The sequence below is a fragment of the Cajanus cajan genome, chromosome 7 (assembly GCF_000230855.2).
Source record: "Cajanus cajan strain Asha chromosome 7, NIPB_CcT2T_4, whole genome shotgun sequence".
In the NCBI taxonomy this organism is placed as follows: domain Eukaryota; kingdom Viridiplantae; phylum Streptophyta; class Magnoliopsida; order Fabales; family Fabaceae; genus Cajanus; species Cajanus cajan.
In genome coordinates, this window is record NC_138523.1 from 12271347 (window position 1) to 12295630 (window position 24284).

Sequence of the window (24284 nt, forward strand, 5' to 3'; positions counted from 1 at the left end):
TTTACCAACTTAGAATAATTAATAAGTTATAGGTTTAACCCAACCCAAACTTGTTAGCTAAGAGTTATCATCTGCTTATATACTTTTTAATTATCTTATTTCTAGTCGATGTAGGATTTAAATTTTTCTCAATAAATAATTGTCGCTAATAATAAATTTTGATATGATGTAAATATATTTTTAGTGGTCATTATATATTAGTCATTAATATTTTTATTAAATAATAAAATAGAGATAATTAATTTATTTCCATTAAATAATTATCAGTAATAATAAATTTTGTTGTAGTGACGTAAGAACTAATTATAAAAATAATTAATACCACGTATAATTATAACATAATAAAATAAAATAGTTATATTATTTTATAATTAAATATTCATGTCTTAATTTGTGTTTACAAAAATTAAAAATTGATTAATAAAATAAAAAAATTACTTTAATGTAACATTATCTAATTATTAGAGTAAAAATTATCTTAGATTTCTTTTTTTTTTTTTATTAAGAAAATCGTATCAAATATTAAATAATATTTTAAATGAGGGTGATAGTCATTTTGAATTTTCTTCCTATTTGATTAGCATGAAACTTTTTATATCAAATATTAAACAATCTCTTAAATGATAATAATTTGGACATGATAATCATTTTGGATCTCTTTCTTGTTTGATTATTGTTATTGATTTTTGCTAAAAAATATTAAGTAGGTTCTAAAAGTAAGTATTAGGAAAAAATAGTGACAATCATTTTGGATCTCATTCCTATTTGGCTATTGTGAAAACTTAATGTTGAGTATGAAGACCATTTTAGATATCCTTTTTTATTTAATTATCTAAATAACTCTTAAAATGAAAAATATCAACTCACAAATATTTTCTACCTAAAGAACTAGGTAAGTTTGACTCCTTCCCTGCACTTGAGAGTATGATAGGAGTAAGGATTCACCTTTATCAACTCAAAGGATATATATATATATATATATATATATATATATATATATATATATATATATATATATATATATCATAATTCTTCCTTTTTCTTAAAATAACACAATTCATTCAATGTAAAATTTAAAAATAAAATACTTTACAAAAAAACGCTAAATAATTTTATTTTTTTAAGAGCTAAAACAAAGAACTTTAAAGTAATATTAATTTTGCACATTTAATTAAAGGTAACCATTTTTAACGGACACCATAGGATGTTAATACTTTCTCTATGTGTAAATGAATTCCAAACTCAAAATTTGGTTTCAAAGGCCTTCCTTTCCTTCAAGAGGTTTTTTCCAACTTTTTTCTAAAAATAAATATTGGTGACGACTTCACTTTATTTCAATTTTTGTTGTCTTGCTGCAATTTCCGTTGCAACAATTGTTGTGAGACTCTAAGGATTTAAGAATCCTAATGAGTTTTGTTGTTTAGGAGTTACTTTGTACAGAAGTCAAGTAGACTAACAGAGAATTGTAATTGAAAGATTTGACATCATGAAACTCTTAGAAACTAAGAGTTGGCGCTAGTAATGAAAGATTAAGATTCTAATTGGACCTTGTGAGACTAAGAGTGAAGATTTTAAATGCTCAGTTAATTCTTGATGAATTTTTTTTTCAAAGTGCTAATTATTGTTTGAGGACAAACAAAAGTTCAAGTTTGGGGTTATTTGATGTTGTGAATTTTACTCGTATTTTAGCACTTTAATTCACAAGAATTCATAGCATAATCATGCATATCTTTCATGTTTTTAATAAATTTTTATATCATTTTCCTATTTTATGCTTTTCTTGGTATGTGTTGTGTTTTCTCTGAGCAGGATCAAGATTTAAGAATTAAAGAGGAAATGCTGAGCTACAGGGAAAATCACGGCCGTGATTCTAAATCACGCCCGTGATTCACCAGAGAAAATCACGGCCGTGACTCCCAATCACACCCGTGAACGCCACTGACCCTTCATAGATGTGCTCCAGAGAAGATCACGGTCGTGATTCTCAGCCACGGCCGTGATTCACTTCGCGTCCCAGCTTTTTAAGTTTTATGTTTTATTTTTATTTTATCTTTGTAATTTTTTATCTTGGTAGTTTTACCTTTTTACCCTTTTAGGTTATAAATTAGATGAGGTTAGCCTAGAACGGGGATTTTTGTTTCGGAGACAGTTTTTTTTAGTTTTTGACACTTGGAGAAGGTTGGGCGCCTGTGCCATCGACTCTAAGGTTTGCTTTTCTTTTATTTTTTTTTTCTTGGAGAACTACTATGAACTCCTGTGAGTAGTTTCCCTTTTTCTGGGATCAGGGCTTAGCCTCTGAGAACCTCTTTATTAATGCATTATTCAGTTTCTTAATTTTATTCCAATTCTTGATCTGTTCTTTTATATTTTATATATGAACTTTAATATTATTGTTTTCATAATAACATTAATTAAGGATGAACTGAGAGGAGAACTTGATTATAATTATGATAAACAATTAATCTTAATTTTCATAATCATAGATAATTAGGGATGAACTGAGAGGAGAACCTAATTATCGGAACCTAAAGGAACAGACTTGAGTGTTAAATCACGAGAGTTGATTTAAGCTTTCGAGGAGCAATAGATTAACAAAGATCTTAATGGGTTTAATTGAACGTAATTACCACGAGAGTAGAGATTAGTTTTAATTAAACACGTCCTCGTAGCCTGAGAAGGTTCAAGGATTAAATTAGGTTAAGACTACCTTCAAGATGGAATAGAATTAATTAATGAAAATAATAATTCAATAATGTTGGAACTCTTTGTGCGAACCCTAGATTCCCGGAAATCTCCTTATCTTATCTTAAAGTTTTATCTTATTCATTAATTGCATTACTATCTCTTTTACCATCGAAACTGATCTTATCATCTCAAAACAAAAATTCCATCTGTTTTAAAATTCAAATTAAAATACTAGTAATTCTAGGTCAAACACGTAGTCCCTGTGATTCGATATTTATTACTTGACGACAACCGTACACTTGCGGTTTTCCATACATCAAGTTTTTGGCGCCGTTGCCGGGGACTACGTCTCTTGATTTAAATTACAATTATTTTAATTCGAATTTTTTTTAAAAAAAAAAAAATTAAATAAATAAATAATTTTTTTTTTTTTTAGTGTTTACTTCTCCAATTCAGATTTCACGGGTCACTTTCTTTTTTTTTGCAGTGTCTTAGGGTTAATGCAAAAGAGATCTCTACGTCTTGGGAAACCAACACCACTTGATCCTGAGATTGAAAGAACTCTCCTGAGAAGGAAAAGAAACCTTTCTAGAGAATTTGACATGGCTGCACAACGAGATAATTTACCGCTTCGGGATTACTCTGCACCCGTAGCTCGTGGGATACCTGGAGGGGAGATGCAAACTGGAGCTACTGTACCAGCTTCTCTGGTGAATATGCTCAAACAGAACACCTTTGGAGGACTACCATCAGAAGATCCTAATGACCACTTAGAGGGGTTCTTGGAAATCTGTGAGACCCAGCAATTTGATGATGAAGTTTCTGATGGAATGCGACTCCGCTTATTCTCACTCACCTTGAGAGATAAGGCAAAGGTGTGGCTAAGAACAATGCCTAGAGAAAAGATAGCAACTTGGGAATTATGTGAAAGAGCTTTTCTAGAGAAATTCTTTCCTCCTTCTAAAACTAAAGAATTGAGGAAGAAAATCACTAATTTCCAACAAGGCACTGGAGAGACTATTTATGAAGCATGGGAGCGGTTCAAAGGATATCTTCAAGCATGCCCACAACATGGCTTCAACCGTTGGCTTACCATCCAATTTTTCTTTGAAGGATTGGACCAACAAAGCACCATGATATTAGACTCAGCAGCTGGAGGATCTTTCATGGGGAAACCTATTAATGACTGCATGATTATTTTGGAAAATGTAGCCTCAAATCACAGCCAATACAGTGAAAGAGAAGTCACAGCAAGGAAAGGAACTCCGGGGCGATATGAAGTGAACAATATTGAGTTACTCTTAGCAAAATTTGATACTCTTAATCAAAGATTAGACAAGATGGAAAAAGCTAAGGTTAATTCAGTGGCTACAAATCAAGTATGTGACCTTTGTAGGGAACAAGGGCACACTGCAGTAGATTGTACCTCAATTTTTACTGGAGAAAAAGAAGATACTACTGAACAGGTGGCAGCTTCTCATAATTTCTATGACACTCCTCGAAGAGAGAAGAGTAATCCATATTCCAACACATACAACCCTGGTTGGAAGAATCATCCTAACTTTTCTTGGAAGAATAACCCAGTTCAAGGAACTAGCAATCAGCAACCTAATTTCCGTCCGTCCAATCACTTCATTAATGGGGAAGGAAATCCAGTACAGACACCCTCAATTCAACAAAGTGTTTCAAGATTAGAAAACCTTATGGAGAATTTTGTCACTAATCAAAAACAGACCAATGATTCAATGGCAAATTCTATTCAAAACCTTGCTGTCAAGGTTGAGAATATTACTCTCCACAACAAGATGCTGGAAAATCAAATTGCACAGTTGATGCCTAGTTCAAACAATTCTCCAGGTAAGTTCCCAGGTAAAACAGTTGCAAACCCAGCTGAAAATGTTAATGCTGTTACTTTAAGGAGTGGGAAGAAATTAGACAGACCTGTGTCTAATCAAAATGATAATATTGAGATTGATGAAGACGCTTCTCCTATGGTTGAAAAACCTGAAAAAGAGAGATTAGAAAAAGAAAAAGTATCTTCATCAAAGCCTCAAACTGTTTATCACCCTCCAATTCCTTTTCCTCAAAGGTTAGCAAGGACTAAACTTGATAGACAATTTGAAAATTTTTTAAATATGATCAAACAAGTGTATGTAAACATTCCATTTGTAGAAGCTCTACAACAGATGCCTACATATGCTAAATTTCTTAAGGATCTTTTAGCTAACCGAAGGAAATTGGATGATAGAGAGACTGTTACATTGATCCATCATAATTTGCCCAAAAAACTTAAGGATCCTGGTAGTTTCTCTATACCTTGTCTCATTGGAAATCTAAGGTTTGAAAAAGCCTTATGTGACCTTGGGGCAAGTATCAGTTTAATGCCTTTATCAATTTGCAAGAAATTAGATATGGGAGAATTAAAGCCTACAGCAATGTCAATCCAGTTAGCAGATAGATCTATAAAATATCCCATAGGAATTTTAGAAGATGTTCCAGTTAAGATAGGTAAATTTTTAATTCCGGGAGATTTTGTTGTTTTAGAAATGGAAGAGGACAAACAAATACCAATCATACTAGGTAGACCATTTTTGGCTACAGCAGGCGTGATAGTAGATGTCAAACATGGAAAATTGTCCTTATCCATTAATGATGAAACAATGGAATTTAATATTGCTAAATCTGTTAGACAACCTTCTCTTGAAAATATTTGCTGCAGGGTTGATATATTGCCTAAAGACATGGAGGAAGAAGTCATGAGATCTATTTTGAGGGATCCCTTGGAGAATTTTCTAGTTGGAGGAAAGCACATAGATCTTGAGGGGATTCAACCTAATTATGCTTGCTTGATCGATTCAAGTCCCCCGTGTAAAGAAAAAGATCCTCTAGTAGAAAGTCTTCTTGAGTCTTCAACAGATTGGCAAGAAGAAAACTCTCCAAAGTTAGAACTTAAACCACTTCCTTCATCTTTAAGGTATGAGTTTTTGGGGGCTAATTCCACTTATCCAGTCATAGTAAATTCAGCTTTAAATGAAAAAGAAACTGAAAAACTTCTCAATGAGTTGAGAAAATTTAGAAAAGTTATTGGATATACTATGGCTGATATAAAGGGAATTAGTTCTTCATTTTGTATGCATCGCATCTTCTTGGAGGAAGGATCCAAACCTTCTGTTGAAGCTCAAAGAAGACTAAATCCCAAGATGAAAGAAGAGGTAAAGAAAGAAATTTTGAAATTATTGGATGCTAAGGTAATTTATGCTATATCTGATAGTCCTTGGGTAAGTCCAGTTCATGTGGTTCCTAAGAAAGGTGGGATGACAGTAGTTAAAAATGATAATAATGAATTAATTCCCACAAGAACTGTGACTGGGTGGCGTATGTGTGTTGATTATAGAAAATTAAATAATGCCACTAGAAAGGATCACTTTCCCTTACCTTTTATTGATCAAATGCTTGAAAGGTTAGCAATGCATTCATACTTTTGTTATTTGGACGGATACTCCGGTTTTCCTCAAATCCCTATTCATCCATTAGACCAAGAGAAAACTACTTTTACATGTCCCTATGGTACTTTTGCTTATAGGAGAATGCCTTTTGGCCTATGTAATGCACCTGCTACCTTTCAAAGATGTATGACTGCAATCTTTAGTGATTTATTAGAAAAAGAGATGGAAGTTTTCATGGATGACTTTTCAGTTTATGGTATTTCCTTTGATGACTGTCTATTAAATCTAACTAAAGTATTGCAGCGTTGCTCTGAAGTGAATTTAGTCTTAAATTGGGAAAAATGTCATTTTATGGTACAAGAAGGAATTGTCTTAGGACACCTAATATTTGGGAGAGGAATTGAGGTAGATAGAGCAAAAATAGAAGTAATTGATAAATTGCCTCTTCCAATTGATGTTAAAGGTGTTAGAAGTTTCTTAGGGCATGCCGGTTTCTACCGAAGGTTTATTAAAGATTTTTCAAAAATCTCTAAACCATTATCTAATCTACTTGTGAAAGAGGTACCTTTTAACTTTGATGTTTCTTGTAAGAATGCATTCTACAGGTTGAAAGAAGCTCTCACTACAGCTCCTATTCTGCAAACTCCTGACTGGAGCCTTCCTTTTGAAATCATGTGTGATGCAAGTGACTATGCTATAGGAGCTGTATTGGGACAAAGAAAGGACAAGAAGGTTCATGCTATATACTATGCCAGCAAGACTCTTGATGAAGCCCAAGCCAATTATGCAACAACAGAAAAAGAATTGTTAGCAGTCGTCTATGCTTTTGAAAAGTTCAGATCTTATCTTGTGGGGTCTAAGGTTATTGTTTACACAGATCACTCTGCCCTAAAGTATCTTTTTAATAAAAAGGATGCTAAACCTAGGCTCCTCAGATGGATTCTCCTTTTACAAGAATTTGATTTAGAGATTGTGGACAGAAAGGGAGTAGAAAATGTAGTAGCTGATCATCTCTCTCGACTTCCACAAGACCAAGCAACAAAGGAGGAACTCCCTATTAATGACAGCTTCCCAGACGAAAAGCTTTTAGCAGTTGTTGTGAAAAACAGTCCCTGGTATGCAGATTATGTGAATTACTTAGCATGTGGAGTCCTTCCTGAAGACTTTAATTATCAACAAAAGAAGAAATTCTTTAGTGACCTTAACAGCTTTATTTGGGATGAACCTTACCTATATAAGAGGTGTAGAGATGGTATCTACAGAAGGTGTATCTCAGAAGAAGCAGCTCCTCACATCATTCACTCATGTCATTCTTCCGCATATGGAGGGCATGCTAGTACGTCAAAAACTGCAGCTAAAATTCTACAATCTGGTTTTTACTGGCCAAACTTATTTAAGGATACTTGGAAGATGGTAAATTCTTGTGACCAATGCCAAAGATCAGGGAATATATCCAGGAAACATGAAATGCCATTAAATGGGATTTTAGAAGTAGAAATTTTTGATGTATGGGGAGTAGATTACATGGGACCATTCCCAAGTTCTAAAGGTTACAAGTTCATATTAGTTGCAGTTGATTATGTGTCCAAGTGGGTAGAAGCGATTCCCGCTCAAACGAGTGATTCAAATACTGTCATTAAACTCTTCAAAAGAATTATATTTCCAAGATTTGGGGTCCCAAGAGCTGTGATCAGTGATGGAGGCTCACATTTTATTGAAAGAAAGTTTGAATCTCTCTTAAAAAAGTATGGAGTCACTCACAAGGTTGGTACACCTTATCACCCTCAAACAAGTGGACAGGTAGAAATATCCAACAGAGAAATCAAAAAGATTCTTGAGAAGACTGTATCTACAACAAGAAAGGACTGGTCTTTAAGATTAGATGAAGCTCTTTGGGCCTACAGGACTGCTTACAAAACACCTATTGGCATGTCTCCATTTAGGCTGATTTATGGCAAATCTTGCCATCTTCCTGTAGAGCTAGAACACAAGGCTTTGTGGGCAATAAAATACTTCAACTATGACCTAAAGGATGCTGGAGAAAAAAGGAAATTGGAACTCAATGAGCTTGATGAAATCAGATTAGACTCATATGAAAATGCTAAGATTTACAAAGAAAGAACAAAGAGGTGGCATGACAAGCATATACATAGAAGAGAATTCAAGCAAGGGGACTCGGTGCTATTATTTAATTCCAGACTCAGATTGTTTCCTGGAAAATTGAAGTCAAGATGGTCAGGGCCTTTTACAGTTCAAAAAGTATATCCCTATGGAGCTGTAGAAATCAGAAACGATAAAGGCGACATATTCAAGGTCAATGCACAGAGATTGAAGTTATATTTCCATGGGGAACACTTAGAAAAATTATACTCTATGGTTCTTCAGGAACCTACTCAAGCATCATGAAAAAAAAAATAATAAAAAAAAAAATAATAATAATAATAATAATAAAATAATAAAATAAAATTTCAGAGTTCCAGAGAGAATCACGACCGTGATTCTAAATCACGGGCGTGATCTTCTCTGGAAAATTTTGGAAAACCCCAGAGAGAATCACGACCGTGATTATAAATCACGGGCGTGATCTCCTCTGTTTGAATTTTTGAAAACTCACAAAGAGAATCACGGCCGTGATTTCCAATCACGCCCGTGATTCCCTGCTGACGCTCAACAGATACAACTCGTGATTTTTGAAATTCCCCTTTCCCTTATATATTTTTCCCCCTCCTTTTACATTCTCACTTCTCTCAAACTTACGAACTCTGCCCATTCTCTCTTTTCTTCTCTCCCAAACCCTAGCTTCTCACTTCTTCTTCCTCTTCTTCCCTCTTCCTCCCACATTCACTCCTTCCGTTCATCCATGGCTCCCAAGCGCACCCGTACCGTTGGTTCGTCCTCCACCGCTTCCGATACCCACAGTTACGAGGAAGAAGCAAGTGAAATTCCGCACCTTCCTCCGAGGTTCTATCGGAACGATGAACAGCGTGAGCGGAACGAGGTATTACGCTTCCGCACTATCCATCCTACCGCCAGCAGCATTATAATTACATGGTTGATCAAATGTATCAATGGCACATTCAACGGTATCCAGATGATTTTCCACCACAGTGAGATCTTTCTTATTCCTTATTTTACTCTGATGCTTAGGGACAAGCATTCCTTTCTGTTGTGGGTTGGTTGCATATTCATGCATTTTATAATTTTGTCAAAATAATCTATCATGCATTCATTAGCTCTTTGCTTCGGGACAAGCAAATCTTTAAGTTTGGGGTTAGGAGGATGTACGCATTTCATTCATTCATGCAAAAAAAAATAAATAAAAAAAATAAATAAAAAAAAAATCATGCATATATACATATTCAGTTAATCCCAGCTTGAATTTGTGTTTGAAAAGTAAATATTTTTAATGAAATTGTTCGTCTTTGAAAACACTGAATGTGATGAATTGAATCTTGAAGTCTCAGAACAAAAGGTTGAAAAATTAGCTAGTTTTGTGGCTAGCACTTGGTTCTTAGTATTGAGGCTTGAAATGATCGAGAATTATAAAAATAGTCTCTTGAAGATAAATTCTTTTTAATTCGTGCTTAAAAGCTTTTGGGGGGTAAAAAAAAAAAAAAAAAAAAAAAATCACCTAGCACCCCTTTGAGGTCATAGGTTAGAGGGAGAATATTCTTAACCTTAGAAAACTAAGGGAACTAATTAGCTACTGGGGAATTGTTTAGTAAAATAGCTAGCCCCCCTTTGAGGCTACGTGTTCTTGAAATTATCATCCTCTCTACACTGATTGGCTACTGGGGAAATGTTTTAGGTGAGACAAAAACAAAAATAAAAATATTACCCCTATTTGTGTCACAAGCATTGAAAAATTATTTCTGTTAAATTATCTTCGTTCGACTAATGAGCTTTACAAGATTTGACATCATGAAACTCTTAGAAACTAAGAGTTGGCGCTAGTAATGAAAGATTAAGATTCTAATTGGACCTTGTGAGACTAAGAGTGAAGATTTTAAATGCTCAGTTAATTCTTGATGAATTTTTTTTTCAAAGTGCTAATTATTGTTTGAGGACAAACAAAAGTTCAAGTTTGGGGTTATTTGATGTTGTGAATTTTACTCGTATTTTAGCACTTTAATTCACAAGAATTCATAGCATAATCATGCATATCTTTCATGTTTTTAATAAATTTTTATATCATTTTCCTATTTTATGCTTTTCTTGGTATGTGTTGTGTTTTCTCTGAGCAGGATCAAGATTTAAGAATTAAAGAGGAAATGCTGAGCTACAGGGAAAATCACGGCCGTGATTCTAAATCACGCCCGTGATTCACCAGAGAAAATCACGGCCGTGACTCCCAATCACACCCGTGAACGCCACTGACCCTTCATAGATGTGCTCCAGAGAAGATCACGGTCGTGATTCTCAGTCACGGCCGTGATTCACTTCGCGTCCCAGCTTTTTAAGTTTTATGTTTTATTTTTATTTTATCTTTGTAATTTTTTATCTTGGTAGTTTTACCTTTTTACCCTTTTAGGTTATAAATTAGATGAGGTTAGCCTAGAACGGGGATTTTTGTTTCGGAGACAGTTTTTTTTAGTTTTTGACACTTGGAGAAGGTTGGGCGCCTGTGCCATCGACTCTAAGGTTTGCTTTTCTTTTATTTTTTTTTTTCTTGGAGAACTACTATGAACTCCTGTGAGTAGTTTCCCTTTTTCTGGGATCAGGGCTTAGCCTCTGAGAACCTCTTTATTAATGCATTATTCAGTTTCTTAATTTTATTCCAATTCTTGATCTGTTCTTTTATATTTTATATATGAACTTTAATATTATTGTTTTCATAATAACATTAATTAAGGATGAACTGAGAGGAGAACTTGATTATAATTATGATAAACAATTAATCTTAATTTTCATAATCATAGATAATTAGGGATGAACTGAGAGGAGAACCTAATTATCGGAACCTAAAGGAACAGACTTGAGTGTTAAATCACGAGAGTTGATTTAAGCTTTCGAGGAGCAATAGATTAACAAAGATCTTAATGGGTTTAATTGAACGTAATTACCACGAGAGTAGAGATTAATTTTAATTAAACACGTCCTCGTAGCCTGAGAAGGTGCAAGGATTAAATTAGGTTAAGACTACCTTCAAGATGGAATAGAATTAATTAATGAAAATAATAATTCAATAATGTTGGAACTCTTTGTGCGAACCCTAGATTCCCGGAAATCTCCTTATCTTATCTTAAAGTTTTATCTTATTCATTAATTGCATTACTATCTCTTTTACCATCGAATCTGATCTTATCATCTCAAAACAAAAATTCCATCTGTTTTAAAATTCAAATTAAAATACTAGTAATTCTAGGTCAAACACGTAGTCCCTGTGATTCGATATTTATTACTTGACGACAACCGTACACTTGCGGTTTTCCATACATCGGGGACTTGCGCAACACTTTACAATTTCACTTGTTATACTAACTAAGCTACCGAAAAGCAATAAGAGTTTGATTTGTTGCAGTAAATAATGTAAACAAGCAATAATAATTCTTTTTGGAATTTTGGTAAACACTTAGAGTGCAAAACTTGATTCTAATGCAATATTAATAAGTTGTTGGGGTTTGACTTCACTAAACCTTCCTCTCATGCTTATCACTAAGTTCACAATAGTTATTATTCATAATTTATCAATCACTCTCAAAAGTAACCAACCCTAATCTCTTACAAGTTGGCATCTAAGTTGCTAGCTTAAACTATCAATCTCTTGCATAGTTTAACCTAGAAACCAGCTTTAAAAACAAGAGCTTAAGAAAGACCAATGGCATTTACTCTATATCTAGCAATAAACACCATTAGCTGCTCTATTTCAAGTCAAAGGTTTAAAATCATTTCTCAATCTCTTAAAAACCTTAAGTTCAAGTTAAGGGTGATCAAGCCATAACAAGTATTATGCATAGAAAAAGAGCAATAAAACTGAATAACAACTTAGATTGATAGCTTAGAGTTTACACATGAGAATGGGTTTAGTTACATCAAACCCCAACAAGGGTGAGTTTAGCTACACATAGACATGTAGAACTCTACAAATGAGGAAGAAAGGAAGAAGCTTGATCTTCAAGATTCCAGAGCTCTCCAGCCGCCACACAAAGTCCAAGAATGATCCTCCTTCCCTCTCTCCTCGAAAATCCCACTTTTAGGTCATAAAAGCTTTTGTCTTATGTGAATAATGACATGTCAGCACAATCCACGCTGAGCGTCAGTTCCACGCTCAGCGTGGGGATCAAAATTCTGTTCAGGGATTCTCTGCCATGCTGAGGCTAAGCGTGGATCTGGGGCTTAGCCTAGGAACTTAACCAAAAATTCCTTCAACTTCAAATTCACCACTTTGTGCTTGACTTCCTTCCTTCTTTCCTAGCTTTCTCCTAAACTACAAAACAACAACCAAATACTTGTAAGTTACCTAAAAACATGATTCAAAAACAAAATGTAATCACCTAACAATTTAGATATGTTTTGAGTTAAAAACAAAGTCTAAAGCAAGGAAAATTGATATAAGTGCTTCAAACTAGGCCATAAACTTAATGAAATCATAGCACTTATCAAGGGCCAAATTTATGATTCTACCAAGTGCAAAAATTACCATCGCATTGGGTTGTACTTCTAGGCATCGAACATGATGTAGGTTAGAGGCTTTCTACCTCATTCTTGCTAAGCACACAAGATTGGTGGCACCGAGTGTGAGTTAAAGGAAAGTTCTCTAACTTGGTCACACCAAACGTGCCCTTGGAGCTCTTTAACTTGGTGACGTTGAATCCTAATTGAGTGGCGTTAGGCATGATCAAGACAAGAGCTCTCTAACTAAACAATGTCGGACACTAGTGTGGTGATGTCAGGCTTGGGTTAGGTAGAGGCTTTGTACTTGAATGAGGCTAGGTGTGAGTTTAGTCACGTCAAACGTGATTGAAACAAAGACTCTACACCTTATTTACACTAGATGCAAGTAGTTTGATGTCGAACATGAACAAGGCTGTAACGACCCACCATAGCTGTCACACTTCACAACACAATACTAACCGCACATATAAATATATACTGAAGACAGTAATATAATATATGTAACATCATCTCCTGAATACATATAAATATCTACACAACTATGTTGCTTGTCTAGAAACTTCCTACAAGTATCTACACAAAATGTCTACCCACAACCGAGAGACTACAAAATAACACCCAACTCCGAGCATTACCAGCTGCTCTACTGCTACTCTCCAACCTATCTCTCTCTGCTCCCATACATAGTATGATCATAGTAGTCCAAACCACATGGAAACATGCAGGGGTAAGCTAGTGAAAAGAATCAACAAATATTTTAAATAAGCAACTTTCAACATAACAGTATTATCATCATTCTCAACAGGATCAACATACAACACATGGCAACACACAGCTCAATCACAACTTCACAACACAACAACATATATACAACTCATATCAACATCAATTCAACTCATCAACAACTTATGCGTCGTCACGTATTTACAACTCGGAGATCTCTTACAACATGGGTGAGCAGTCTAAGTGGCTAGGTCCTACCGAACCGACAACACAAAACCTTTTTAGGCTTGCTAGGTAAACAATAAATTTGGATATCAATCCATAACACAATAACAGTTTCTCAGACTTTGCCACTTAAACAAGGAAGTATAGTACTCTATCAGGATAGGACAGCTGGGTTTAGGCCTACCACGAAATTAGCTAGCTTAACTAAGCCACCTATGGGATTAGCCTACTAACTATCCTCCAAATACTACAACCCTCCGATACTCGGTTAGGAACTAAGTTCCCGACTTTGTACTTTACTCGAATTGGCCGCTTGTAATTAGTATAGTTCGACCTGGCCCCTATACCGTGGTCGCTTTGTACACGTGTGCCTTGACCTTGCCCACACACAGGACCAGCTAAGTCCTAGAGGAGAACAACACATCATCCACTCCAATGGGCAACTTCCCAAATGAGGGTTTTCAACAAATTGGGCTCTAAGAGCACCACAACTATCTCAATCCACACAATGAGATGAACAACTTCAAAAACATCCTCTCTAGTCCTAGTGATCAACAACTCATCATCACAACTCAATCAACTTATAACTCAACAATACAGCTCAGCTCAACAACTTAAACAACCCACAATTTTTCAACTCATCATCTAAATCAACTTCTAACTTAAACAACGTAGTCAACTCACAACTTTTAACAGCACAACGACTTCTCAACAATGTTTAGCAACGTGATTTTAGCAACAAAGTAACTCATTCGAATCATACATACGACATTTCTACACAAATACACAACTATATCTTCTCATCATACCATAATATTCAACATTTCTTAATCATAGAACCAAACATAATCACGCCCGGGGCAAGTAAACTCACGCCAGGCCTGAACTCAACCCGAGAGCTCTCAAGCTCTTACACGCTCGACGTAATACCACCACGCCTGACGCACTTGAAGGTAGAGACTCCCAGGAGTCTCCCATGCCTGGCGCACCCAACTCGCACCTGGCGTAAAATCAGGCAAAGACCTTACAAGGGTCTCACGCCCGACGCACTCCTCTACGCCTGGCGTCACCCCAAGTAGAGACCCCCAAGGAGTCTTTACGCTCGGCGTGCTCAAAGCACGCCCGACACCATATTAGTAACCAAAAACATTTGATATCGCGCCCGACGTGGTTCTCCCCACGCCTAGCGTGATTCATCTAGAGGCTTCCATTCCTAATCTCACCTGGGTTGACCAACCTCGAGCCCGTCATGATTGAACAATGGAGTTCCCTGATGAACGCACGCTTGACGCCAAGAACTGCGCCCAGCGTGAACTTAAACAACAACCCTCACAACTTCGAAAATTTCAACCAAAAATCTAAAAATCAGCCAACTCAAACACATGCAATCCATGAAATGAAATACATTTACTTCATACAACTCAAAAACAAGCTTAATTTCAACAAGCAATCATCAAATGCATCAAAATCATCAAATTCCCAATTTTCCCGAAATCCCGAAAATGAGAAATTCTTCAAATTAATCAATGATTCTCAACATTCTTACTCCAAATGAGTTCCTAAACTCACATACAACCAATAAGTTTACAATCTAACTTCCTTCACCTGAAGATTGACTCAAAACGGCCAAGAAAAAGAAGAAGAAGAAGATTTTCCTCCGAGTTCAACCCACAAGCTTTCAATTCTCCAGTACAAGCTTCTCCGCCTGAATTTCAAGAAAGAAAGAAGGAATTAATGATCTAGGGGAGAAGAAGAATCAACTAGAGAAGTTTGGGAGAGAAAGGAGCTCACGGACCAGAGTCCTTCTCTCTAAAACCTCTTTCTAGGTTTCTTTGAGAATGGGCTTATGAGGCTCTGTTCTTAGAGAAAGCCTTAAATACTTTTTTCTCTAGCATTCACTAACCTTGAACCAACCTACTACGTCACAAAGACTCTCTACCTCAATGATGTTGGGTGTGGAGAATGGCGTTAGGTGTAGGTTCTTAAATGAAAAACTTGATGTTTTAATTATGAAGTGTTGAACATGTGTTACTAGATTGGATTGCTCACATGATATAAGTTTAATATCTCATTATGAGTATATGGTGTTGTAGTGCTCTGAGAGTCCACTTGTTAAAAAATCCTTCTTGAAAAGTTGACTCTTGAAATAGATTGTTGAGTCTCATCTATGACCTTAGTTGATGCCGTTTAGGGTTAGGTCGAGTGTTACATATATAAAGCGATCAGTAAAAAATAATATAGGGGTCAAGTTGAGTTATACTGATTATTAAATGACCAATGTAGATTTGTATAGGGGAAAGGTCAAGGCATATGTATACAAAGTCATCAAATTGGGTCAAGTATAAGATTGGGGGCCATAATACCTAACTAAATACTCAAAAGGGCATAACATTTAGGGGATAGTTAGCAGACTAATCTCATATTAGGCTTAGTTATGCATGTTAAAGTCATGACAAACTCATACCCAAGTTATCTTACCCTGACATGAATACTGGACTTTTTTAGTTTAAGTGACAAAATCTGAGAAACTATATCTTAATTCGCTATTAATCTAGTAAGTCCAAATGTGTGAGATATCTTAATTAGTTGAAAATGTGTGACGATACATAATTGTGTTATACATATGATGTATTGATATTTTATATTGTTCATATGCTATGTTGAAGAGTTGACATTACTGTGTTGTGCATATGATGGGCAAAATTTTACCTTAATATTAATGTTGTTGTGCAAGAATGATTTTTTTATATTTTATTTCTATAATATTTTTAAAATTTTATATTTTTAATCTTTTATAATTTACACATTATTGTAAATTTATGTACAAATTTTGCATAATTTTTTTGTACGTTAATGTTATAAGACATAGTAAGATAAAATTATTAATTTTTATGATAAACTATTTTAATATTATTAATTTTAATTTGATAATAATTATTTGATTGTTTAATGATTATTTTATTTTAATTAAATTATACTTCTTTTTATCATTTTATAATTATCAATCTATGATTTTGGTTTTTTTTTATAATTATACAATTTTGTCTTCTCAATTTTTAAAACTACATAATTTTCATATCTTTTGTCAATTAAATCATGACGTAACATTAATATTAAGATAGATTAATGTCGTGTCATTATTTCTAAAGTCTAACCAAACTATAAACATTTAAGTAAATTGTATATTTATTTTTAAAATACAACAAATTGATAATTTAAAAGTAAGAAATTAAAAGTAATAAATTATTGTTCATAAAATATTAAAAATTAAAAATAATTATAATTACCTTATTTGTAAAACAAAATAACTATATTATTTATTTAATTTATACTAAATAATCTGATTATTTAATTTAAAACATTCTTTGATGCTTTTATTATTTTAATTAATATACTTTATTTTTTTAATTATGTCGATACTAAACTGACAAAAAGATAATAAGACTAAAAATGCTTTACAAATGTCGAAGATTCAAGAATATAATAAAATAATTTATTAAGACAAAAACTACATAAAAATTATAGTAGCACGGATTTAAAACACATTCAAATTCTTTATCAATTATTATAAGTAATTAAATACTATTACATAAAGTGAAAGATATTTTAGTTTTCAATATAATAATATTTCATATCCATGGTCATTAATCTCATTACGTCAAGTAAATAGTTCTTAGTTTTCGGGGATACGTTGGTTAAAAATGTTCATTAATCTCTGTACACTAATCATAAGTATATAAATATCAATAGATACGTAATAGGAATGGAAAAACTTAATTTCAGTTATTTAGACGAGATTGATGTTATTTTTTTAATTAAAACTGATTATTTATTTTAATGATATGTTTAAATATATATTAATAAAATTTATATTAAATAAAAATGTGTATTATTAAAATAAATTTCTAATTTTAATTGATTAACAACACTAACTAACCGTAGTAAGAAATAATATTTAATTTGTATAAGTAATTAGTTAATTAATTTTGTGCAATGATAGTTTTTAATCTGGTTCATTATATATATACCTCCTTTTTTTTATAAGTACACTTTTTTTTAAAAAAATAATTAAAATTTTAAAATATTTTAATATTTTAATTTTACACCCATAATATTTAATTTAATACTCTTTTTTCACACTTCTTTCTTTCTTTTTTCAATTTTTACATGTACTCCCTTACCTTTCCTTCACCCCCACTTATTTTGGTAAGTGGTTTTAATTCTTTTAATTTTACATAGTCTCTTCCCCTCTCCTTTTCAATTTTCTTACTATTATCTCCTCTCTCCCCGCTTTTAGTTTTCACACATGCAAAACGTAAAACTAGTTTTCAATAATATTATAGGGGTGTGTGTGGTTTTCTCGACAATGTTGATTGTGTTATTTTACATATTGTTCCGGAAAGTACTTTCCAAAAGTATGTAAAAATTACAATAGAAAGATCTTTCTAGAACATTAATTTCACTATCTCGCACAGTACTCTAGAATAGTAAAAATATTTTTTTTCATAACACTAAACTTAATATTAAGGTTTTTGGAAAGGTGAAAGGAGAGGAAGTGTTGAAAGAAAAAAAATGTGTCTAGTTCGATAAAAACTGTCGAAAAAGTCACATATACCTACAATGTTGTCACGTACTAGTTCTATGGTCTAGGTACATATGAAAAAGTGAAAAAGGTGAAAGAAGAATAGAATAATGTAAAAATTAAAAGAGTTAAAATTACCTACTAAAATAAATGAGAAATTGGAAAAAGACAAGATAATGCATGTGAAAACTGAAAGAGAAAAAAAAGTGTATGAAAAAAAAATAACAAATTAAAAGTTAGAAATGTAAAATTAGAAAAATTAAAAAATAACTATAAATATTTTATAATTTTTTTTTAAAAAATAAAAGAGATATACTTATAATAAAAAATAAAAAAAAAGGAAGTGTATATATCATGAGCTTTTTAATCTTTAGGAGGTGTATGATATGACATTTTAAGGCCATGCGTGACAAGTCTTGCTCCAATGGACTTGGATCACTTGGATAACGGGCCCAAGTCAGCTATCAACATCTAAAGTCTGAACTGTATCACAAGGAAAGTGAACAGGTTTTTTTAATTTCATGGGCTTATTGTTCAAAATTGTATCAAGATTTACGAATTGAACCTCAGTAAGCGACTTGCATCTATAATAGATTGGGTTGGGCTATTAAGCCATATGACAAATGCAATATTTGATTACTGCCGAAAATCTGAGAGGAAAGTTTGAAATATATTTTTTAATGCATTCTTTATTATTAATTTATTTTTTAGAGATAAAAAATCACACTCTATAAAAAAAGTGACATGTTTTTGAAGTAATCAAATATCAGTGATATTCTTTGTAAAAAAGTGACATGCTTAAAATCATTCTTATCACACCACTGATAGTTGGAAAGAATAACTGAAAGCTGAGTGCGAGGACACGGTGAATAACACTTTGGAAAAGGAAAAGGAAAAGGTAAAATCACAAAGCAAAGTTGGTTAATTGATAATTGGAAAACAAAAATAACACAATAAAGCAGAGGGGATTGGACTGATTAGTCGTTGTCAAATTGTTCCTTTCTTGACAAGGTCCTCTAACTACATCATTCTGTCTAGTATGCAGTATGCACAATGCAATTCCTTCTCTTACTTCACTGACCTACACTCTTCCATTTAATATTAAATAGCTAGATAATGGCCAACAAAATTCTCCTCTCTAAGACCAAAATCTTCAACACTACCAAATCTCCAATACGTGAATTGAACTTAAAGCCATAATCTCCCTTTCTAGGCATCAACAAAAAACCCATAATCCACTTAAAAGAGTGATCATGAAGAATGCCACAAGAGACCAGAGTCACTCTTTATTTAATAAATACTAGTTTCTAAATGATTAATAATAAATCTGAACAAATAATAGATGTTATTTTAGGGGGTCTTCCTAACACATTCGTAAATCCTCCTAAACATATATACTCACTAGTTTTGCATGATTTATTCGGTTCGTATTGCTGTTCAAGCGTTTTCTTTTACCATCTGATAAGGTGGTGGGAAAGACAGAAAGATAAATATGAATGGTAGTTAGATAGTATACTAATATGAATACACTAGACAAATTAGAACATAGCAATAAGTGCAAAAATTATAGTATTTTTAATTAATAAAGGTGATTTACAGCATTCCCTGACAGCTACATACACGAATCATGTACATATCCCCCAAGTTCTCCCTCCAACCTAGATCATCTTTTTGGGTCCCTTTTTATCTAACTAGTCTATTCAAATAAGGTGCAAGTTAGACTATACCCTTCTAATTAAAAGAATAAAGATAATTACTCATACTAAATTCTTCAGCTGCTTCAAAATTTGCCCACATTAACACACTAGTTCCTCCACTAGAAAGCAAAAGATAGCATGTTCAAGTTCCAAAGCTATCTCCCTTGTCTGGTCAGCATTTTTCTTCCACATACCTTCCTCTCTAGAGAAGTCCTCTTGTATCATCATATCAATAGTGTTGGACTTTACTTCTTTCCATAACTCCAGCCTCCTACAAACCCTTTTGATTACCATGTTCCTCTCTTCTGAAGAGTTAACTTGGGTCTCTTCCTCCATGATGAGATCATAAACCAGCCTCTTAAGGTCTTCAGGGGTTTGCTGCATGTCATTAACTCTTGCATGGCAGAGGATTTCAAACACTTTTTCTCTCAGAACCTTTTCTTCACATGTTTCATCTTCAATAAATGTTTCATACTCCTCTTCTTGGTCTAACATTCTTTTCTCAAGCTCTATTGGATCTAACTCTGCAAGCTTCTCAAACCTTTGAAGCCTGTCTAATAGCTGCAGCTTAGTCCCTGAAAATTTAATACACAGCATAGTAAATTTAACACATGTTCCTTCAACAAATTTAGTAAAATTGCTTAAGCATTCATTGCAAACAGACCAGACTTCAGCTATTCAATTTTTGTTACAGAACTGAGAAGCTTTCTTATATATATGATTCTCTTACAAGTTCACAGGCGCATTCAAGTAGCTCAGCATGGATAACAGCAATAAGTACATGATGCATAAAAGCTTTAGCAGCTATTTGAAGCATAGAAAATTTACTATGCCTAAATTTGACTCAAACCGCTAGTACTCAATATACAAAAATGTTCTCCCCACTTTTTTACACATTAGATAAAATGCTGAATGATATGAAAGAGAAAAAAAAAAAAAAGAGAATCGACAAAGGAGACTTTTTTATAAAGTGTTAAAAAAAATGATGTTATGACTTATGAATGTGCCGAAATGCAATTTGAACCATCTTCGGCAAATTAAATATAATTAAAGTTGAAAAGAGTTGGATTGCTGAAACCTGCAGCACATTGAATGGAAGTAACACAACTAAGACAGCTTTGCTGACACGAAAAAATTTGTGGGACATGCTGAAATTTATGCTGAGTATGTGTGGTTGTGAACAAAGAGTAGGCCAATTGAACATTCAATGCGAAATGCATGTTGGATGATGAGGTATTGTAATCTTTAAATGGAACCCACAAAGATAGGTGGCATTAGCATAAATCATATCAGAAATATAGCCCCCCGTTATGGTATTTTGTAACAGACAATCAACTTTGAAGAAGCGTGTACGATGGCATGTTGATGGAAAACGACCATACAACATAAAATGTTAGAAAATAAATCAAAGAAATATGTTAAACAATGACATACTTTGTACATTGGCATAGCTACAGTCCAAATCAAAACCATCCTCTCCATGGTCATTTTCATGCCCATCATCATCATCATCATCATCATCATCGAAGGGTGGGTCTAAAACGGATACTGGACTGCACTGTTCCTTATCTTCCTCTTCTTCCCCCGATTGGAATTTGTTGACGCCATCAGCACCATTCATTTCTTTGTCCTATGAAAATTCACAACCACCATAGTTAGAATATTGTCCTAATTGGGTAGTTAACATAATTCACTAATCATTCTTGTAATGTCCATGGATTTAGACTCAACACTTACTTCATAATTGGGTGGTGGTTGTTGACTTTTACAAAAATTGGGTCTTTTTTGTTTACACTACCCACACCACTATACAAAGGAGAAACTAATTTTCTAGAAAACCGAATGCCAGGGTCCAATAATTCCATGAGAACAAACAAAACCACGATTCGTCTTTTTTTAAAGAAAATTATTTACTGAATAGCCCCAAAAAGTAAAAAAGAAAATTGAAAAGATTGCATGGCAGACACCTGAACGAAAAATACAACTAACATAATCGACGAAAAACCAAAAGCCTTTAAACGAATTGACCTACGTGACCCTCTCCTAGACGAATCTTTAACAAATTTGGGAAAAGTGGAAGGGTAAAATCGTCATTGTAAAGCGAAATTCCGGCCAAATTTCCAGACCCCGAATCCGGATCTTATTTGCCGACAAAAAACACCCCAGGCAACTATCGCGGTTAACTCACGAGCTCAACTCGGTGCTCCAACTCACCACAGTACCGAGTCAAACCACCGAGTTGAACCTGCTGGCATTAATAACCAGCTGAATTTACTATTTTGAGAAATTTAGAATTTAATTAAAATCTACATGTTGACATCTAATCGCATATTTATACTATGTTGTACGAATATATTATTAAGCTGGTATTTTAGGGTTTAGGGTTATTTTGTATTTAAGTGTTATTATTTTTTTTTTTTGTAAATTAAAAAATATAAGTGCATAAATTCCCTAATAATTTCTGTTATTTTATGGGACACATAAAGTGTAAGCATCTGACGCTGTAGGGCATTTATTTTAACACTCTTTGCACATTTATTTTATATTAATTAAAATTTTAAAAAAAATCGTAATTTCTAAATTTTAGTAACAAATGTTAAAAGAATTAAGACAGCATTGTAAACATTTCTCTTATGCAAAAAGTTGAAAAATAATATATGTTACTAATGTAAAAAAAATTACGTATATTATTAATGATAATTATCATGTATAATAAATTTATTAATTTATTAATTCAATACATTTGTAATTAAGTGATGTTATAAAAAGTAACAGCTAGCAGTAGTACACATATAAATTAGAGTGGTAAATGGTATATAGCAAGTACATAAAAAATAATAATAATAATAATAAAAATAGTAATATGTTTGGGTAGGGAGAAACCTGTGGTGTGTGGCGAGTGGGAGACGGCGGCGACGGGGAGAAATCCGGAGTGTGAGGGGCGGAGTAGTCGGGGCTCCGTTGGGGGGAGAAGCGGAAAGGGGTGTGACAGAAGAAGGTGTGATGATGAAAAGAAAGGTTGTGAGAGTTGTTTTGTTTATGTTTGTTGAGAAAGTGAATGTCTTCGAGGGAGTCGTCAGTGCTAGAAGTTTCCAAGTCGTTGCTCTCCGACCAGACGGCGCTGCTGGGCCTGGCATTGCAAGAGCACGTGAGCCCGACCTCACAGGAAGGCTCCACCACGCGGGCCTCTATTTCCCTCTTGCGGGCGGTGAGTTTCTTGAAGAGCGAGCCGAAGAGGCCGAGGCGGAAGGCCCTGTTGGGCTTGGACTTGGGCTTGTGGATTCTGAGCGCGGCCTCCAGGAGGAGCGTGGCGGTCTTGGCGTTGGAGGGCCTGAGGGGAGCGTTGAGCGGGGATTTGGTGGCGCTGTGGAGGGAGAGGAGGCATTTGTTGAAGCCCAGGTTTTTGTTTTTGTTTTTGTTTTTGTTAGTGAGAGTGGAAGGGCTTTTGAGATGGGTGCGTCGCTCGGAAATGTAGTGCTTTAGAAGGAAGGGCTCTTGCTCCTCCTGTAGCAGCTCTCGTAAGTGTTTCTCAGCCATGGTGAGGTGATACACGAGGACGCTCAAGAAGTGCCTTTTAAGAGAGAGAGAGAGAGAGAGAGTGGTGATTCAAATCTAGAGGGGTTCGAATAACGAGGTCATGAAGGAGCCACTTATAATTAAATAATAATGGAAGGGGGAGGGAGCTATACAACACTGTTCAGAGTTCCATTTTTTTTTTTTTAAATATAAATAATGAAGAAAATGGCTGCAAATGCAAATGGTAGGTGTGTTGTGTCCTATAGTGTAAGACTCTCACTGTAGGAGGAGGCTTCTTGTCGTCGCTACACGTTTAACGAAATTTTTACTTAAATAATATTTTTTTTAAAAAAAATTACAAAAATATCAACTGTGCAGGTTTATTTACCAATGTAGAACTGTTTACTGTTCATGCTCAGAATTCGGTTCCCGGGGAACCGAATTCTGAGCTTCAAAATCTTATTTTTTTTGTTTTTTCAACTCAGAATTCGGTTCCCGGGGAACCGAATTCTGAGTTGGTTTTAAATTTTTTTTTTTTTTTTCGTGTATGGGGCAAATGTGGGCTGATCTGGGAAGCGGAACGGTCCGTTCCAAAAGCAGAACGGGCCGTTCTGCTTAAAAAAACAGAGTGCAAATTCTGAATGTGAAACGGCCCGTTCCAAAAGCAGAACGGCCCGTTCTGCTTAAAGAATTTGCACTCTGTTTCTTTAAGCAGAACGGCCCGTTCTGCTTTTGGAACGGGTCGTTCCGCTTGCCAGATCAGCCCACATTTGCCCCATACACGAAAAAAAAAAA

At 34.3% G+C, this 24284-nt stretch overlaps 1 protein-coding gene and 1 non-coding gene across 2 annotated transcripts; both read right to left on the reverse strand.

Annotated features, from left to right (window-relative positions):
* Positions 1-3656: 3656 nt before the first annotated feature.
* LOC145950196 (small nucleolar RNA R71) lies at positions 3657-3763 on the reverse strand. Its single transcript, XR_014428303.1, has one exon. It is a non-coding gene; the product is annotated as a small nucleolar RNA R71 (small nucleolar RNA).
* Positions 3764-19828: 16065 nt separating this feature from the next.
* Positions 19829-23681, reverse strand: LOC109807282 (uncharacterized). The gene is made up of 3 exons (XM_020369801.3): positions 22857-23681; positions 21408-21603; positions 19829-20548 (listed from the first exon to the last, which is right to left on the reverse strand). Exons 1-3 carry the CDS (start codon positions 23508-23510, stop codon positions 20073-20075), a joined length of 1326 nt encoding a protein of 441 aa, XP_020225390.1. The 5' UTR covers positions 23511-23681; the 3' UTR covers positions 19829-20072.
* Between the last annotated feature and the right edge of the window lie 603 nt (positions 23682-24284).